The following is a 20,650-nucleotide window of genomic DNA, read 5'->3' as shown; positions in this document are numbered from 1 at the left end:
AAAAGCCGAGTGATTGATTCCACACTTCCTACAGACAAGTAAAGGTTGTTGGGTCCCTTGCATTGAAAATAGTGTCACTTCAAAATACATTATTTCAGTGTACCAAAATCAAAACATATATCTGATATACTATTAAACATCCAGTCTGTCTACAGATAATACATACACACATCTTCTCCATCCAATGTTCATCCATCCATCCATCCATCCATCCATTCTGTCTGTCTGTGTATATATGTCAATTTCATAGGCACTGTAATGTTCTGAAGACAAGTGATTTTTTTTGTTACAATGTTTTTGTTTGTTTTGTTTTTGCTTTTTTTAATTTTCCATGTTACATATTAGGTGTGTAAATGCAGGGTATACATGTACAAACATAATTTTCCAAAAATACATCAAACTAAACATGGACTTGACTACAAAACAGAAATAGAATATTACCTCTTCAGAAAATGTTCTTCCTCAAATTTCTTATTTCCTCCTGTTTTGTTTAGTACGAATCTGGTCGAGTTCCATTGAGAACATGAGCTAACAAGCACTTGAAAGGCATAGACAAACCATTGATAACACACAAATACATTCATTACCATCATCTAGAACAGTTCAACACACCCCTTTCTAATCAACTACAGTCAAAGTCACTGAGGATTAAAATGGAAATATACATCATTTCAGTTTCTTGAAATGTTTGTTGTCTGCAGCTTTAAAAGCTACCACATTTCCGTAGCGTAGTGCAGAGATAGTGTAATTCAGAAAAGAAAGTCTCAGGGTTTTGTATTGAAATGATCCTAACAGTATAAATGCCTCTTTTTCAACATAACAGACAACAGGCCTTTGTGTAGTTAAAATTGACACATTCAAACATGCCAGTTTTACCGAACAAATTAACAAATTGCTGAAATAAAATTCTGTATAAAATATAAACTCTGAAACTTGCACTACAGTATTACGGATTTGTGCAACCTGCTTTAACAAAGGTGTCTATAAGCCTAATTCCAGAAACCCACTTACTACAATAAGCACATCTGTTTGTCTGAGAAGAGTTTAAATTATCAATCAGACCTTGACCTCTGGAAACAAACTGAATGTTGTTTCTGTAAGTTATCGTAGATCGTAAACATAGTACCATGGTTTTGTATTTGAGTTAGGAATTGGGCCTAATACTAACATCTTTTCCCGTATTGAAATGTGGAAGATAAGAATTGACTCATTTTAGTCTATGACCTGATTATGAACAACAGCAGAACAGTATGTGAGCTCTTATGGCCTATCACTGATTTTGTGACAATCAAAAAGAAACACTCATCCAAGACCACACGTCAAAATAATTTCCAGTCAGATTACTTCAAAGATAATTCAACGACATTTTTTTTCTTTGTTATTGTTGGTATAGGTGAAATTACAACATTATAATGGCTTTATTCCAGTGTATTAATCTTTGCATTAATGTATCTATGGTAAGTGCATGCTAATGCAACAGAGTAGCCTTGTCTGAAGGGTGGATACTTACTTGAATTAGCAGTATTTGTTTGGGTTCCAACATGGGAGACTGTGTTAAATCCTTGGAGTTACACCAACACAACTGTCTTGCCTTACTGCCCAAGATGATTATGTCAAGACGTTCAACATTGTATAGAGACCTTACATTGTATGATTAAGCACTTCCAATATAACGGGTATATTACAATACACTGGAACAGGGCCATTAAACAGTAATATGATACCCTTGACTGTTTGGAATGCACAATGTACTGTAGATTTAGTTTCAAATATGCTTTATCATCATGGGTCCACGTTGGCTACTGCAGATGTATTTATTTATCAGATGAGGAAGAGCCACCAATCATCCAAGAGCAACACGATCTCAACTGTCCCTTGAGTGGTCGATTCAGGTAGGCACTATGCAACCACGTCAAAAATAAAATAAAGTCCTTTGATCATAACAATATATTGTGAATATATAATTCTATCTATAAAACAAAAGCCCCCTTGTGGCTTCTAATTCTAATACATATATAGTAGTCTAGATGTAAGTAATGTATGACAAAATCTAATGTAACAAACTGGTAACCCCGTAGTAACATACAGTATGTATAGAATCTCTTAACATACAGTACAGTGTAGAGAAAGAAATACGTAAATCTCACAGTAATTTGTTGTTTTTGGGTCCTTACTGAAATAATAGAAAACTGAGGAGGTAGTCAGAAACTGTGCGAATAGGCCTTTATTTAAATCCCTAAAAGTGCTAGGAAAATATGTGTAGGTGCAAACTATCGTCATGTCCTTGAACAAGGCACTAAAAACCTCAATTTCAGTGACCGACAGCACTGAGCAGCTACCCAGTGTGAAAGAGTATTAACACTCAGTACCCTACCCTACTTTATTGTTATATGGAAAGTGATAAGATTGTTAATATATGATGCAAATTAACAAAAGCTACAACACTTTTTGTCATTTTGTGAGCAATTAACGCAGCCAAGCGCTATCATCCTAGTTCCTCCATGTTTCAAGCTGACATCGATCAGTGCTAATTTTCTAGGCTCATTTTCCCACTGAGCTCAACAGGAACATTAGCCGACGGCTGATGAATGAACAATCGTAAGTGTGGCATTTGATGGAAGTAGTGTTACAGTTTGGCTGTAGGCTGTTTGACTTGTTTGTGACCTCAATATCAATTCACTAATTGCAAAGGTTGTAATATACACTAGGGCCAAGAATTCGATCTTCAAGTTGGGGTTCACAAGCTTTTTCAACAATTGATTTATTAAGTCATCACTTAATTAAGTATTAATCTTTTGTTATGGGACATGATGGTTCATTTGGTCATTAAGGACATTCAAAGACTTAATTCTACACAAAGTGTCCCAAACAACAACAAAGTAGCAGAGGGTTTACTGTTTATATATTTCTCTGTCATTGTAAAATATGATAAATGCGAAGGCATATTCCAAAGGTAACAGTACAAATATAAGAGAAACACTAGCAAAGAGGGGTTCTAGTAACAAGTAGTAGTAGTGATATTATAATCATCTAGAATAGAGGCGATGATATGAGAGCAACCTGGATTTGCAACGTGTTAGATGTTGTTGTTTTGTTTTGCTTGTACTTCAAACACCACAGCACTACAGGCAGGTACACATTTCTGTGGCAACTTCAAACAGCCACCAAATCTGCTTCTCTTTCCTCACCTTTTTCCTTTCTCTCTCTCTCTTTCTTTCTCAGTACACGCTCACGTTCCCCCACTCCACGAGGTACTGCACCTTCCCGTCTGGCGTGACGCGTCTCGCCAAGATCCGCACCGCCTCCCCTCCTCCCCAGCTCCTCACCGCCGGCCCGTCCCCCCCAATCCCCATCCCGCCTCCTCCGGCCCCGCCTCCGCCACCTCCCCCTCCTCCGCCTCCTCCACCCCCTCCGCCCATGCTGGCCTGGTAAGGGGCGAGGTCGCGCAGGAGGAGGGACGGACAGGGCTCCAGCTGCTTCTGGCCTGCTTGGTGTTGGTGTTGGTGTTGGTGGTGATGCTGGTGGAGGTGGTGGTGGTGGTGGTTGGCATTGGAGTTGGGAGAGTAGGGCACGCAGGGTGGTGGTACTCTGCAAGACTCCTCCACACTACAGACAAATGGGGACGTGGGGGAGCCATGAAAGGCATGGATAGAAAGAGGAATATTGTCTCATTGAGGTACAGTTTGTTCAAAGGATGGAATGTTGGTACAAGGTTATTATATTTAAAGAAAACTAATGAAAACAGATGAGAGATCTCCATATATGGGCATATTGGTCGGATTGGTGGTGCGACGTAGGTGTGAGGGCCATGCAGTGACCCGAACTCTAGATTTGAGGCCGAACCTCTAGTTTCATACATAAGCCTATTGTGCGTGATATGAAATCTATCTTCTTTTTCAGCTGTGCAAGTTTTAACTGTGAATATTTTTGTTTTAACATGAACCAAAATAGGGATGCCTTGTTGAAAGTGGTTCAAACATGAAACATGTTTTCAATCATAGCAGGCCTACATAAACATACAAACAACCTAAATAAGAATAAATACGGTTGAATATTTCAGCATGCAGAAATGTTCCATCTTTAAATGATAGAAACCTATTGTAGTGGTGTAGGGTCCTGGAGAGTGCAGTGTTCCCATTGTAAGTGGGGTGGTAGAGGGCAAACATCCTCTTAGGGGGAGAACTGCAAAGAGGATGTGCAAATGATGTAATACAATGTACATAAGCATCATGACATTACACAAAATAATATCCCAGAAAACTAGTAATATTTCAAAAGAACTAAAAAAAGGACATATCTCTTACAATAGATAGATATTTGTCTAAATTAACTCTTGTTCATTTAAAGAAAATTAATAATTGGTAGAGTTTGGGTTGTGTGAGATATCCACAATAGTTGCACGGTGAAACAGTTCTCAAAGCCAGTGTTACAACACACAAATTAATTTAAACAATCTTCTGCCAATGTATAAAAATACAAAACCAGACACAATATTTTCTTTAAATAAAAATGACAACTTTGTGTTGATTCTATCATGTGAATCAGGAAGAAGGTCCAGATCTTAATCACTGTGTTTGTTATTGCATGTGTAAAAAACGATGACAATACTGTCAGTCAGGACTTGTAATTGTATACTTAGTCACAATCGGCTTTGTTTGCGTCCTAGAAGAGTGACTGTGAGACCTGTTTCGATGTAAGTCAATGGGGAGACAATTTTGGATTACCGTATACATTTTTAATCAACGGAGCAACTATTGAAGATATCTCGCCAATATTTGGAGTTGCATCATGGCAAGGCAACTACAAAACCCAAACCCTCTATCAAAGGGCAATTTTGCCATTCAAGCCTATCAATCAACAAGGCCAAAACACAGCAGAAACAAATGAACCACAAGATAAAGTACTCCTCACCCCAGGTTTAGCTCCTCTTCTGACTTCCTGGAGTTATAGAGGCTGGCCCCTCCCATGTAGCCATGGCAACATGGCAGCAACTCGATGGGGTTGGCAGGGACTGGGGGTGGACAAGGCTGGGTACAAGAGGCACACACACTGATCGGCTTGTGTTTGGATGCCAACATGATCACAGGAGCCAATCACACATTAATACCTTAGTGGTCGGTCAAGCATAATACAATCACAGATACAATCACACAAACTGAATTTGGGGTATTCAACATGAGCAATGAAAGTACACATTAATAGTATACTGTATATATGTATGTGTGCGTGTGTGTGTGTGTGTGTGTGTGTGTGTGTGTGTGTGTGTGTGTGTGTGTGTGTGTGTGCGTGTGTGCGTGCGTGCGTGCGTGCGTGCGTGCGTGCGTGCGTGTGTGTGTGTGTGTATTTGTGTGTGTGTGTGTATTTGTGTGTGTGCTGTATATATTGTTTAGAACATAATATACACACCATCATCACATTTGTGTGTTGCCTATATGGTTGACACACCAATACCATTGCATTAGATACAGTACATGATAGATGTAGGTAAAAGTCCCATCCAATGGCTCATCAGGCATAGCGGTAGGATGTCCTGTATAAATGGATCACCTCAACTTAGGCAGCTTTCCTCAAGCACAGGCTCATGGACCGTGACAAGCAAAAACATCAGACCATCATCAGAACCATCACTCAATGGAAACGTCGGTAGGCGGGATACGCCTTTAACGTTTTAGCATTCTTCATCGCTGAACTGTGACGTACGGTATCACGCTAGCCTGTATCATTTTCCTGTACTAGCAATGCCGTTAGGGTGGCACCGTGGCAGATTATTATTATTCAGAGGCTTTATTCAGTGTCTGTGCCTTTAAATGGATGTGCTCCGTCAATGCCGCACTGTCAAGGTGCCAACACCACCTGGCCAAACTGTAATCGACTGCAAAGTGCAGTTGGAAGCATGCCCAGGCTACACATATCAGCATTCTTTCCCAACTCGCTTTCCCCCTCTATTACCGACCAGGAACCCCTCCAACATGGCCAAGATTAACGTCGGTGATGGGGCTACAATGGGCCTGGATGTGCCTCAGTTAAAATAGGATTGCTCTGTAATGCATATTGTTTCAGGATTACTGTATGTGCCCATGTATGAAGGAGCGTGTAGTGTAGGAGGATTACAATTCAACTGTATTTATGGTTAAGTATATAGTGTAAAAATAGTAACCATGACACGTGATGTTGACTGATTCAGTGTGAGCTGCTCGGAGTTGGGTTTGATGATGCCGATATGTGCTGTCTTGAACTGCAGATATTAATAAAATACATTAAGTAGGCATAGGCTATATGCATTTAAAAAGCTGCGCTTTTATTGAACATGTTACCGTATCTGTTAAGCATCACCCTGGCCACAACTAGCCAGCCAACAACAGACCCATAAATGGCAAAAATCCATCATTGCTATGCTGCACTCGGCTTTGAAGCATACTGTACACAAACAGACAAGAGCCTCTACACAAGGCCCCTACCCCACCACACCCCAGTTAGAGTGGAAGCACTGACCTGTGTTTCCATGATGCGTCGCTTTGATTTACGGGACTCTGGCCCCCCCGCTCTCCTCTGGCAAGGCAGTGACAATGGGCTGAAGTGCACACACACACACACACACACACACACACAAACAGGCACACACACAAACAGGCACGCACGCACGCACGCACGCACGCACGCACGCACGCACGCACGCACGCACGCACGCACGCACACACACACACACACACACAGGTATACACATAAATAAGCACACATGTAAGCATGCATGCATGCACTCCAACAAATAAACACCATGCATGTACATACAGTACATACACTTGACTACAATATGTTATTTCTCAAATGGGGGTACGTGTACCCCCCTATGGGTACGCAGAGGTGCTAAAGGGTACCGGTATGTAAGAGAAAGTGTAAAATGGAATTTATTGTTATATTTAATGATAAAACATTGACAAACTGTGTGAGCCTGCAGATCTGTAGAGCGTTAATCAAAAATGTGACTAGCACAACTGTTATTGAAGAGGAAGCAATACTAATGTACACATTATTTGAACATATTGACATCAAAATTAGATTTAATGAAATGCCACAGATTGAAATATACTGCTCAAAGGAATGTAGGGAACACTTTGATCCCTTAATTATTTTGAGTTTTCATGAACTGTGTACATACTGCTAACAAAAACTGCTCAAAAGAATTAAGGGATCAAAGTGTTCCCTTAATTATTTTGAGCAGTAGATCTGCTGAGGAGGCACTAATCGAAACTATTTCACTAAATGTCTTTTCTATAATGTTATATTCTTCAAAGGTGGGTTATTATTCATTCACAACATCACATGCTAGCTATAGTTTTCTCTTGCAGTCTCTAAGAAAAATATTGTATAGGGTAAAGGGGGTGCTTGGATTCGGAACACTTGAGTAATGATGCCAAAAAAGTTTGAGAACCACCGCACTAATACACTTGAACCCAAACACACAGTAAAGAAACATTCACAAATAAATGTGCAAGCACACAATCATGTACTTAGGTTGAGTACACAAACACAAACACAGACAGTGCTTCCATGAATAACCTATAGTGCGGCAGTGTGATAATGAGAATTGTGTGCCGTGGATTGATACGTGTTTGACAGGACTCCAATCATGCATTCATAAAGTAAGACTGAACAAAATACAACATCTTCAGAGACTGCAAACATCATGGGTAACCAAGTTGAACATTATTATTATTATTTTAATTAATTATTCCCGTGTCCCCAACTCTCCTACCTTTCCAGCTGTGACTAATTCATTTCTGGTTAAAATGTTCTTAGCTTTTCCACCTGGCTCTTTTTTGTGTCTTTTTGCTACTTCCCTGCATACAGTAGTTACATGGTTATTCTAGTGACAGGAATATTTGCTACATTTTGTGTCTGGGTTCTATGGCTTTGACCCTCTGCGCTCATTATTCTTGCCTGCTTGTGGTTTGGTGATCAAGGGATTTAAGATTATTCTACTGTTGCAGTGTAACTGGCTCTTGAAAAGAACGCCAGCTTAACAATTACAATTTAAAAGATGTAAAGGAACAGTGTGAAGGAAATCGTCTGTGAAGACACACGTTACAAATGCACACGCATAAGCACACATAAGTGCACACGTGCACATCGGATTTGTCTTTTAAAAGAATATTAGTCACTGATGAATTAATTGTCACATGAAAATTTCATTCTTTTATTCCTAAGTTAATTGTTCATGCATAATGGCGATATGCCTGGTGGGAGCCCTGGAGCTCATATCCAGATAAGAGTTGAAAAGAGAGCCATCGTCCTTACTCTGACCTTCTGCGGTGTGTGATGTTGATGGGTGGGTCTGTTATGAGGGGAGACGAATCAGACGTGAGTGGAGGCGGAGCTCGGACCTGGAGTCCAAACAGACATTTCTTCTTCTTAATCTCCTTCCCGGAGACAAATCTGGGTGAAGCAAATACATACCCAAAATCACAGGAACAAATTACCTGAGGTTTGTACTGTAGTTACACCTCGTAGAATGCAGATATTGAAGCTTAAAATAATCTGTTATTATCTCCGGCAGGCCGAGAGCCATGACCGCAGATTATGTTTTGTCCTTGTGCGTGTCTGGGTCTGTCTGTCTGTGTGTGTGTGTGTGTGTGTGTGTGTGTGTGTGTGTGTGTGTGTGTGTGTGTGTGTGTGTGTGTGTGTGTGTGTGTGTGTGTGTGTGTGTGTGTGTGTGTGTGTGTGTGTGTGTGTGTGTCCGGAGCTAATGTCGCAAAGCACTGGACCGATCAGCGTCAAACATTTTGTGCAGGCTGCCAGTAGGCCAAGGATTTAACTCTCAAATATTTTTCCAATCCATCAACAACTACGCTATCTAATTTTTGTGAATTCATCATTTCAGACCCACTGCCCCTCCAGGCTATGGGAAATGTCTGCCAGGTATGAAGTGGAACTAGCCAATTGGATGCAAGCTGTCCATCTGCACGGTATCTACTACTATGGGATTTACTACTTGCAAGAGACAGCATGTGTAATTCAAAACAAGTGACAGACACAGACACAGTACCTACGACACCCCACACAGTGCCAGAGAGCGGCAGAGAGACTGCTACACCCACTGTATGTCACGCATATGTATGCGCCCTGCAACACAAAGAGCGAAAGACAGACACAAAGGCTGCAGTACTTATGACACGTGTGCAAGTGTACACGCGCACCGTTCGGTAACGTGTTTGAGCTCCATTACTCAAACAATGCCACTATCACAGGACAGCTTTACACTCCAATATCACCACAGCTACAATTACACATCTAAGGACACATTATCAATACATAATATATACTACAGATTCTTACATGAGTACAATCCTGCCATGTCATATACCCAGTCATTTTACCCCCTTACACAGCCGTGGGTAGAACACCTGGCCTGGTGGAGATCTCTGCTCCCCTTACTCCTTAGTTATTTTTTTGTTTTTGTTCATTTAATTGATACAAACTAGTGCAGCGCCTGTTGGGTGTGGCCAATGTTCAGAACGTGTGCCTGTTTGGAGTGGGCCAGTTCTGGAGAACTACTCATCCAATCGACTTCACACTCAACATTGCACTTCCTTCCGTCCTCAGCAATACAGCCGCCATGTGTGAAGCTGATCGGATGAATGATTCTCCACAGACATACAGACATACATATGAATGAATGAATGAACTTTATTTGTCATTGTTACAGTTAAGAACAACAAAATTGTAGCAAACCCCTTAAAAGTGCATTATACAGCAACTATATATATTAAAATACAGAAAACTAGACCAGTCGATTTTTTAAAAAGTGTCCTATATCGCAATAAAGTGCATATGTTAGTTCTTACATACAGTACATACAGCGACTCCTGGACTCGTATGCCTGTTTCTTTATGTTTCTTATGCGTGCGTGCGCGTGTGTGTGCGTGCGTGCGTGCGTGCGTGGTGTTGGTCATGTATAGTTTTGTGTTCGCAAAGTTGGGTTGTCTTTGTGTTAGTGTTGTGTAGTTGTGTTTGTGTAATGTAGCTATGTGAAGGAGAGTCACACACACAGATTAGTGGGATTTATAAATAGATAAGCAGTAAAGTGTACATATTATTTCTTAAAATATTCGGAAACATAATATTTGGAAACATAATTAGAACGTAGTTCAGGATTTAACTGGAATTAGCAGTGCTTCCAGAAATGTGCTTTTTCTAACCAGTTGAATTAAACCACTTTTAAATGTTAATTTCAAATGAATTAATTTCAAAGTTAATAATTGCAACTTTAAATTGTTTCCATTCATCATTACTCCTTTACCAACAACAGAGAACACATCAACTGTTCAAAAATAAGGGTATCTAAACTAAGTCTCACAGAAATGTCAATGTTGAATTGCAGGAATCACAGAGAATCCTGTTTCACAGTTAAGCCACAAAGACGCAGTCTCACCCACTACAGTTTTCGGCTTTTATGTCCAACCTTACGTATTATCAGATAGATACTAAGAAGTATACCGCTATTCAAAGGGCACTATTCATCAAATCCAATAATGTGTGGCCTGTGTTTATTCTTCTCATCATATGCAGCGTCTTACCTGTCCTTGTGGGAGTTCAGAGCGTTGAGCAAATTGTGACAGCGGTCTTGCCTTGGTGTGTCAGAGAGCTGGAGAAATGAGAATGAAAAGTTATATTTACACAGAGGATGGCAATCAGACAGAAAACCTTAGAGCACACAATCATTTTTTACGCTCACTGACAAGAATATGGAAAATATGGAAAATAACTTGATGCAGCTGTCATTGGAGAAGTACATGATTGACTGCTACCATATGTCATGACAAACATTTGCCTTTGAAAATATCTTACAGGAAACTGCCAATTAGTTTATGAATTCAGACAATGACTGAGTAACTGATTTTATGGACACAAAAATGTGCTTTATTCTATAATATTGGCTATAATATATACCTGGCCATTAGTTCTACTGCTTTTTGTGGCCAGTGCCATAAATATTGACTGTCCCAGAGTATAGGAACATTTAGATATTCTTAATTAGAGTGTTTTTTTCCCTTTAGTGTCATAATGAGTGGCTAATGGGCTCTCAGTTGTTAATACTAAACGGCTGGCAGAATTTCACGTCATTTCATCACTGCTTTAAGTGTGGAAATATCAATACCTCGCCTAGAAGCAGCGACTCCCAATTCTCATTGGTGAAGGACAGGATTTCATGGTCAAAATCAAAGTATTTCCTCTTGCAGCACAGTGAAAGATGGTAGAGCACCAAATGAGCCAAATCCACCCTGTTTTATAACAGGAAAAAAACGATAGAAAACAAAATAGCAAAGGTTAACAAATGAATACTTCCAATAAGATCACACAATCTGTGTGTTCTTTTAAGTACCGGTACACTTAAAAAGCTGTGTGACTTTAAAGCTCATTCATAGTTTTGTTTTTTTTGCCAAAATGAGATATCAACACAAAGTTTTATTTTATGTAGCCTATGTATACTTGCTTGCTTGTGTTTTAGCGTTTTATAACCAACTCGGTAAAGCAGTTTGGTACAAGGCTTCATAAATAAACCTGAACTTATACTAGTTGTCCAACATAGTGGTAAGTGACTACGCTGGAACAATTCTCTTTCAACAAGCTGTGTAGATAACGTGATGCTGTGCATAATAAAGTAGAGCTCACCATGTCATGGGTAATCTCTGGATGGTCTCTAGGCCATTGCCATTGGCACAAACTGAGCACTGGAACTGGTAAAACCTAAAACCCACCCACACAGTAGTTCGGCAATACTTTAACAATTAACATTTTCTAGTGTATTAGAATGTGCATTAACCTGTGGAATCTATTAATAATTCTGTTAGCATTCCACAAAAATAGCACTTGCAATATGTGAGAAAGATGAGCATTAACAAACAACAGGGGAAAAAAAGAAAAAAAATGTTAACACAGGTGTATATAAAATAATCAGACCCTGGTAAAGTAAACTATTTCTAATAGTCGTTACAGGAAATTGGTTTGGTAGGCCAAGGAAGTGTCTCAATGCATTCTCATGTTTTATATTTTCGGAGATATTTAAGTTTAATTTTACCATGGAAGTCAATGGCAGTTGGATTGGGCTGAAACCTTGCCAAATACTGAGTGACAGATACGCCATAGGTGACTGACAACATAGACTGGCCACATGAAGCCATGGTGTTATTAGATCATTGTTGTTTAGTCTCAATTCTACAATCATAGTGTTTTTGATGTTTTCTTCTCTTTTTTTTATTTTAAGCAGAGAGGTTTTTTATTCAAGTTCCTTGAATTTGTTTTTAATCTCTCCTGTACAATCTTTTTTTTTTCTCCCCTTCCTATATAATTGATCATGGTACAGGTACAAATAAACCATACTACAGTAATAGACTGGTATGCCTATCCCACCATTAGGCCGGTACACCCTGATATACCGTCATGCGTGACACTGAACCGGAGAGCTCATATCACAACAACGTTGTACTCTAGGCATTAGTCTTTTTCTATGCATCTGTATGCTGAAGGTCATTGGAAAGATGAGGAAACACAGCGGCACATGCTTACTATTCCAACTGTGAACTCACTCTTCCCTTCCTCCATCACCTTCTCAGCAGATGTTGTAACAAACACGCCTCATTCAACCTGACTGTCAATCTAAATTTAATACCTCCTATTTCGCGTCCTCAGACTCGATAGAAACATGGTGTCAAGATGGGTGTAAAATCCAGTCAGATAAAACAGAAGACGAATGAATGACAAAAATAACTTAATGGAAGGCTATGTTTTATTACACCCATGATAGGCAGAGTATGGCAGGGTCATCATTTGTAGAATGAAATGTACTGTATAGACTACTATCAGTCCTATGTCTTGTCGCCTTGCAATGAATGTGAAATCTTGTCCCTTGTCCCTTGTCCCTTAAGTCTGTATTGCTTCATATGGCACCAACCAACCAACCTGCACATTTAAAGTACTTGATTCTAAATTCGAAACAAATATTAATGGTGTTTAAGTTACCTGTCGCCATACAGTAAAGGTTTGGTTAGACACTGTGTGCAGGCTTCATGGAACCACTGACCACAACTTCCACACTGTAACATTTTCAGATTCCACCTGTAATATAAAATTAGAAATATGATACACACTCCTGGGTAAGCATAATGAATCTGATTTCTGTGGGTCACCTAACAAGATTCTTATGCATAATGCGAGGATGAAGGCTGAGGACTGCAGTAAAGACTAGTATTATTGCGTTTAGCTCTAGATGCATCTACTGAACAGGTGTAAGCTTTGTCTGGCTCCAAGAAAAAAGGGTATTGCAGACATAAATCACAAACTATTTGCATAAACTATTCATAGTTTGTTTTACCCTATTTTGGTGCCACATGTTTGGGGTTAGACACATGGCCACATATTATATTCATGTAATGAATATAATATAATGAAAATGTCGCCAATCACAGGAGAGAATTTGACTTTTTTTTTTAATATAATTTTTATCCCTCGATTTTGTAACCCTTTTTTCACCCGGTGCCAATTTGCTAAGTGATCCTGGGCACTACCCTCCCCCCACCAGCCTAGGGAGGCCAGGGCCGAGCTCATGCCTCCTTCAATGCATGAGAGCCAACTGACCTTCTTGTCACCTGACAGGGGGGGAGTTTCCCTGGTTGGACGTAGCGCGTGGAAGGAACACGTTATTCCAACCAGTTCCCTTCCCCTCCATCAGGCGCCCCGGCTGACCAGGGGGAGGCAGTATAGTGACCACTGACCAGGATTACTACATGTTTCTGTGAGGGTATTAACTACCCTAGGAGACACGGGGAGAACATGCAAACTCCACACAGAGTAGGCCCTTTCGCCATTGACATTTTTAAAACAATAGAAATTACTTGCAAATAGCTACTATTTGACCCTCACCCAGGACTGACTTGTTACAGAAAAATCAAAAGAATCTAAAAAAATGTCTATTGCATTACTAAAGGGTATACGTTCAAACTTAAACTGGCCTCCACACTGTCACTCACTCTCCAGGCCCGGCACAGTAGCAGTAACACTGTTGCTGATTGGTCAGATGCTGCGGATCCCAGTCTAAAGACGACAGTTGATATGGTAGGCGGAGTTTCATGAACTGCATGAGTCGGGCAAAGCGTCCTCGCTTGAGGGCCCCACCTCTCTGAAACACGTTTTGGACAAAACCCATTGGTCAGTGACCCCTCCAATCACAGTCATGTTTGAGCAATTTGAGGCCGATTACATTTTGGAGGAAACAGTCCAGAAAAAGCAATCTATCTCTGTCTATTGTAGGTCAGTTGTGGGAGACAGAGTCTGAGACACAGAAATATGGACAATGAGATACAGACATTGACTGATTGACAATTAACCAGGGTGCTTTCTCATCTCACGTCTACAGAATTGGAGCATGTGTGATTGATTGACTTTAAATGGACTCCTCTTGACTTTCATGTAGTTTTTCAGAATCATAACTATTGACTGGCCATGATTTCTCAGACACAATGTAGGCCATATGATACTGAAGTCAATACTGTCCAAATTAGTGTGGTTACCCACACACATGAATGGTTGTTGTAGTGAAACGTGATATATTTGACTGGAATTCCCCACGTGTCCTACTAAATGTGTTTTTTTATGTACGATAGGGAGAGATTAGTAGCCCGACCTTGGTTGCGACTGCAAAGACACATTGCCGACATATCCAGGAATCGCTGTCAGCTTCTGGTTCAATATTTGGCGTGTGACACTCTGGATGATAACCTGTAATGGGCGGAAAAGATAGAGCTTGGAGGACAGAGAGAAATAGTATCACCATACTGTGCTCTATGCTAATTTAGATTATGCTATTTAATTCAATTGTGACATTGGTTGTTATCTGTTGCATTGCTTATCATGTTTGTTGGGCAGAAACCATATACTGTACGTATATCCATAATTCAACTTTTTTTTCTCATAAATGAATGCCCTTCGTCGTTCAACAGTGCCACACAAAAGTAGCAAAAATAGCTGACCCACCAGCTTACAACGCGTCCCATCGTGACGCGTTGTGAGCTTTTGAAACATTTTGAAAGTGAAATTGAAAGTGGTTACGTCTGTCTGTGGGCTAGCGAGCAGGAGAGTGTAGCAGCTGGGCTCAACATGAGAGCTCATGTATAATATGTCATCGATTGGATCGGTGAATTTAACTATTATTGGAATTCCCTAATTTCATATTTTACATTAAAAATCGACCGCTGGCCGATCGCTGGCCGATCGATCAAAGCATCTCTATTTTATGCATCTCTATTTTTGTCTCCGCCAGGAGACATTGTTTTCACTTTCCGTCCCCCCCCCCTCGGCCAAGCTAACATTGGTCAAGCCTCACGTGACACGTGACAATACGATGAAATAGTGTGATCTGATTGGCTAGTGACGTATAGCGGCCTATAAATACATGTGTCACTTTGAAAGAGTCTTAGCCTCTTTCAAAGTCAGGTAAGACAGGAATAATCACGAAATGGCTGAGAAATGGCGGATACTGTAACAATTGGATAGGACACTTACACAGACAGGACAGATAGGACACTTACACAGACAGGACGGATAGGACACTTACATAGACAGGACGGATAGGACACTTATACAGACAGGACGGATAGGACACTTATACAGACAGGACGGATAGGACACTTATACAGACAGGACGGATAGGACAGTTATACAGACGGATAGGACACTTGTGTCATGTTACTATGACACAGTAACATGTTCTATTTTTTGTAAGAATTAGAACATAAGAATTAGAACATTCCCAACATTCCCAACACAAGTCTGCTGGCGGAGACTTGTGCTCCGAGGAGCACTTTTTCTAGTGTTAATCTTTTTATTCCCAGTAGTCCTAAATGGACATATTAAGCAGACATTCTCAAGTAATGAGCCACCTCCATTTTCTGGTAAACAACAGTTTGTTGTTTGGATGTCCTTGGTGGTGGGTGTGTATGCTGTATTTCTATGACTTCTTGCTGTGATCTGACAGCTGTGGTTCCCTTTAGGATTAATACAGTACATGCCTACATCATCTTACCTCATCTTGTGTCACCTTACCTTATCACAGTCCTGCCCCACTTTAATATCCTAAGATCTAAATGGCTTTATCTGCAAATGTGGCAGCATCCAATATGTTTGACCAAGTAGGATTAACATAAAAGCAATCTTTAACTTTGGTAGAAACTTTGGTTGGATAGCTATCTGGCCATGATTTAAGTCTGAATATTGTTGATCATCTTTAGCTGTACTCCGTGAGCGAGAAACGGGAAGTATTGATTCCTTTCACTCTCATTGCATAGTGAAACAGATCTCAGATCTCAAAATCACGTTAGCATAAACAAACACAAACAAAGCGGATTTTGGCAAAATATCAAAGTGCTGGTACATAATTTTGGGAAAAGTACAACATTCGTGGCTGTATTTATGATCCTCTGTATTTCCCTTAACCTATGTTATCTAGCACAACAAAAATCGATAGGTCAACAAGATCAGTGTTAATGTGAGTAGCAACGCTGCCGCCAGTAGGCAAAATAGATAGAAAAGAAAGTAACAGGCCTCTCTCTGTCTTTTATATATTGCCAGAATACGCTTTGTTCAAATTTGTTTATGTGCTAAAAGTGTAATTTTGAGACTTGTTTCGCTATCCAATAGGAGTAAATGTAATCACTCACTACTTCCAGTTTCTCGCTAAGACAGAAAGACGATTGGCAATATTTTGACTTATATCACACGCAAGTAGCTATAAACCCAAAGTTCTACAATGACCACTGTTGATATCGGTGGTGAATCTATCCTCATTTTCTTTTTCTCTAAATAAAACCCAGCTGAGTGATACTGTCAGCTCCCTGCAGACGAGTTACAAAAATGTTTTGAGAAGCCTTGAAGTCCATGAATAGACTTCAAAGTCAATGAAATGTCGACTTTCAATTTCACTTTCTTTCTGAAGAGGCATCCGTCATGAATTAGCCATGGTCTAACATGCCTTAGTAGTCATTTATTCACATAAAGATCAACATGGTATCTTATGTAATATGTTGATGTTTTTGTTTTGTCTCCCACTGCGCCCAAAAATGGTGTAGTAGTTAAAAGCTCCTGCCTCTTGTCTCACAATGAAATGCCACACTTTAAAATCCTCAGCGTTCATTTATCTCAGTGCCCCAATATTTTTCAACCCAAGAATATTTTTCTTCTGTCCAAATTTTGGCACCCAAAATGTTTGTACTCAAGAGTATAGAGAACACTGAGCATTTGAATGTGCATCCTGTCTCTATTCAAAGCTACCAGTGGAGAAACACCCCATGGTTAGTTGTGCTTACTTACCATGGTGACATTTAAGACAGTTTATGAGGGGCTCTTTAAGAGGAGGGGCATCACAAATACAGCAAACTTCTTCTACTCCAGCAGCAACTGAAAGAAACAGACAGAAAGAAATAGGCAGAGAGAGGGAGGAGAGAGAGAGAGAGAGAGAGAGAGAGAGAGAGAGAGAGAGAGAGAGAGAGAGAGAGAGAGAGAGAGAGAGAGAACAGTCGACAGCATTAATTTATGTATATTGATTCACTTCCTTGCCACCTCATTGATTTCAATGTCTCCTGCACCCCTTCAGATTTCACTTCATTTGACGGCCAGATATTCAGCTGTTCCTAACGAGTCGCACTTCTCTTCACTTTGTGTTTGCCATTTCCCTGAGGTGTCATTAGGCTAATAAATTCATAAATGCGCTCTAATATGCCAATTCCACCTAAAAGTGCCCCATCTGAATACTCTGTGCACTCACATCACAACCGTCAGCATACATCGTTGAAATGCAATGTGACTCTAGCATCAAAAGAGTACAGAATGAGAGGAAAACTTTAGGATCTTGGTTGAGATGATGCCTGTCTGCCTACTACACGCACACGCACACGCCTTACCTGACACTTTACATATTAAGATTGCACACACAAACATCTGCACACATATATACAGTATATAGCAATACAGTATATGTATACATACATACATGTAAACTTGCTTATAAAGATATACTGTGTACATACATATATGTACATAATATTTAGAAGTAGGACCCATGCACACGGCACCTTACATACTTTGCCATTTCTTTACCTGACTACTTGTTATTCTTAATTTTTTCTTTTGTTATTGTTAAGATGGTTGGTACAATGTTGAGGAACTGAAACCATGGAATTGTACTCTTCTTGTGTACTTTATGAGATGTAACTAAAACAAATCTTGATTCTTGAAAATAAATAAAACAGACAAGTGCTTCAGTTGCACATGGGGAAAGTTTTGGAGAAAATTAATACCACAAGTCAGGTTGAAAAAGCATTCTGTACCAACGAAAAAAAAGAAAAGAAAAGATATATATATATATAAAATGTAAACCCAAGACTTCAAACAATGCAAGATGGGAAGTTGTAAACAGAAAATGATTACTTTTCTAGCATAGGAAAAATGCAGCACTTACAAGAATGAATGTCCTTTCTTAGAACCCAGAATTCGGAGTTGTCCTCAAATCTCACCAGACAACATTGCTTGACTCCATCTACCTGAGAGGAAGATAGCAATGAGAGCAGAATGATTGACAAAACTAAATGGAAGTCTTTTCAAATCCAGGCGCACACACTCTGACTCACAAACACAATACACACACACAAACGCACGCACGCACGCACGCACGCACGCGCACGCACACACACACACACACACACACACACACACACACACACACACACACACACACACACACACACACACACACACACACACACTTACTCTTTTCACATTGCCGAGGTACAGTAGTCCATCACTCCATCGAGCTAACACATCATCTCCTTCACTTACTCCCCCCATCCTGGGGAGAGAGAGAGATAGTGTGTGTGTGTGTGTGTGTGTGTGTGTGTGTGTGTGTGTGTGTGTGTGTGTGTGTGTGTGTGTGTGTGTGTGTGTGTGTGTGTGTGAGAGAGAGAGAGAGAGAGAGAGAGAGAGAGAGAGAGAGAGAGAGAATGAGGAGGGCTCATGTGAAATGGAAATCCGATTTATTCGCTGAATACTTTGCCATTGCTGACAGAGGGTTTATGGCCCCATCGTTTGCTCTCAGGCAGGCAGCCCTGATACAAAGGGTTAACCCCCCCCCCACACACACACACACACACACACACACACACACACACACACACACACACACACACGCACGCGCACACACACACACACACACACACACACACACACACACACACACACACCAAACTGAGCATAGCGACAGGCTGTATCCCCCAGATTGAAAGATGAGTGAGTACACAACCTCAGAGAGCAGGACAAATGATTACCACACACACACACACACACACACACACACACACACACACACACACGCATGAGCAAATACGCACGACACCGCTGCATGACGACTGCTGCAATACAGTTTGATTGAAGAACAAGCATCCCCTGTGATGCTACTTGAGGCGTCACTTTAGTGTTTTCCATCCTCTTTTAACATCTAAAAAAAACTGCAAACTTGGAGAGATACATGACGGTATGACTGTGCAAGCACTATAATCTCTGCACGTGAAAAGATTTGTTCCAGTGCATGCACTCAAGTCAGGAGAACACAGTACACATTAGCTTAATACACCATTTGTGGATGAATAGAAAACACGGCACAACAGAAATGACAGAGAGCTTGATGATGGACAGGGTGTCAGTGGAAAAGCTACCTGTCAAGTCGAACTCCTTTCTGCCGGGGTCACAGCGATTCCAGGGCAGACTGGACAACATGAAATGTTTGATCTCCTCTGTGTTTCTTCTGTGTGCCCAATTACTGCCTGCTAGAACGTGCAGCGTACGTGTGTGTGCAAAAGTGGATGTGCATGCATGTATGTCCCCCTGCGTGCCAGCCGCGTATGTCTGTCAGTCAAGCCCTCAGCGGGAAAAGACGTCTGTCCGTCCGGCGTCTCACTCTGTCTGTCCGTAGGACTCCACGATGCCGTTTCGTCATGTTCCCGTCGCTTGGCCCCCCTTTCCCCCCCAACCCACCCACCTATTGATGCTATTAAGCGCGTTTTGTCAGAGAAAGCAGCACAAGAATCAACCCGCGAGAGACGCCATCATCCCTGCCTCTCTCTCTCTCTCGACTTGTTGTGACGCAGACATAAAACACCGAGATAGAGAGGGAGGGAGATATGGGGGGGGGACCGGGGGAACAGGGAGAGAAACACCTTCTCCTCTCCGTCCAATTGACCCTAAACCGTTGTGACAAGGTGGGATTGTGTTGTCTTTGAGGGGGCGGTGTGTGTCTTTACAGACAGCCAGCCGAAGCAGCGGAGCGGCCATTGGGACTTAGCCTACCGTAAGTGGCCAATTAGTAAGTTTAGCCGCCTCATTAATTGGTCCCAGAGAAGAGCTAGAGCCATAAGTTTTAGGAGCCACGGGGTAAAGTTTTAAAAGTTGTCAAGATAGCAGCGGAATTCACGTTATTCTGAGTTCATTTGCTGTCTTTATATGAACTTATCACTTACTGTTCTTTTTTCTTTTTGTGTTTTTATAGATTTAATTGATAATGGAAATTTGTTATAGCCAATAGGGCGCCATATTTTGCATTTGTGTTTTTACC

General features: G+C 40.8%; 1 protein-coding gene across 2 annotated transcripts; it reads right to left on the bottom strand.

Moving 5' to 3' along the window:
* Positions 1 to 341: 341 nt before the first annotated feature.
* Positions 342 to 20,034, bottom strand: phf1 (PHD finger protein 1). Of its 2 annotated transcripts, none has more exons than XM_084052124.1 (15): positions 19,755 to 20,034; positions 18,814 to 18,892; positions 18,506 to 18,587; positions 17,359 to 17,445; positions 14,678 to 14,772; positions 14,025 to 14,173; positions 13,018 to 13,113; positions 11,671 to 11,745; positions 11,156 to 11,279; positions 10,575 to 10,642; positions 8,296 to 8,433; positions 6,493 to 6,571; positions 4,912 to 5,027; positions 4,096 to 4,182; positions 342 to 3,606 (listed from the first exon to the last, which is right to left on the bottom strand). In XM_084052124.1, the coding sequence occupies exons 2-15, from the start codon at positions 18,889 to 18,891 to the stop codon at positions 3,219 to 3,221; spliced, it is 1,662 nt and encodes a 553-aa protein (XP_083908250.1). In that variant the 5' UTR covers position 18,892; positions 19,755 to 20,034; the 3' UTR covers positions 342 to 3,218. The 2 variants fall into 2 exon arrangements, with proteins under 2 accessions (XP_083908250.1, XP_083908251.1); XM_084052125.1 differs by having other exon boundaries at positions 8,302 to 8,433.
* Positions 20,035 to 20,650: the final 616 nt, after the last annotated feature.

This window comes from Gymnoscopelus microlampas (genome assembly GCF_963454915.1).
Source record: "Gymnoscopelus microlampas genome assembly, chromosome: 3".
Classification (NCBI taxonomy): domain Eukaryota; kingdom Metazoa; phylum Chordata; class Actinopteri; order Myctophiformes; family Myctophidae; genus Gymnoscopelus; species Gymnoscopelus microlampas.
This window is presented reverse-complemented; position numbering and strand designations above follow the sequence as displayed.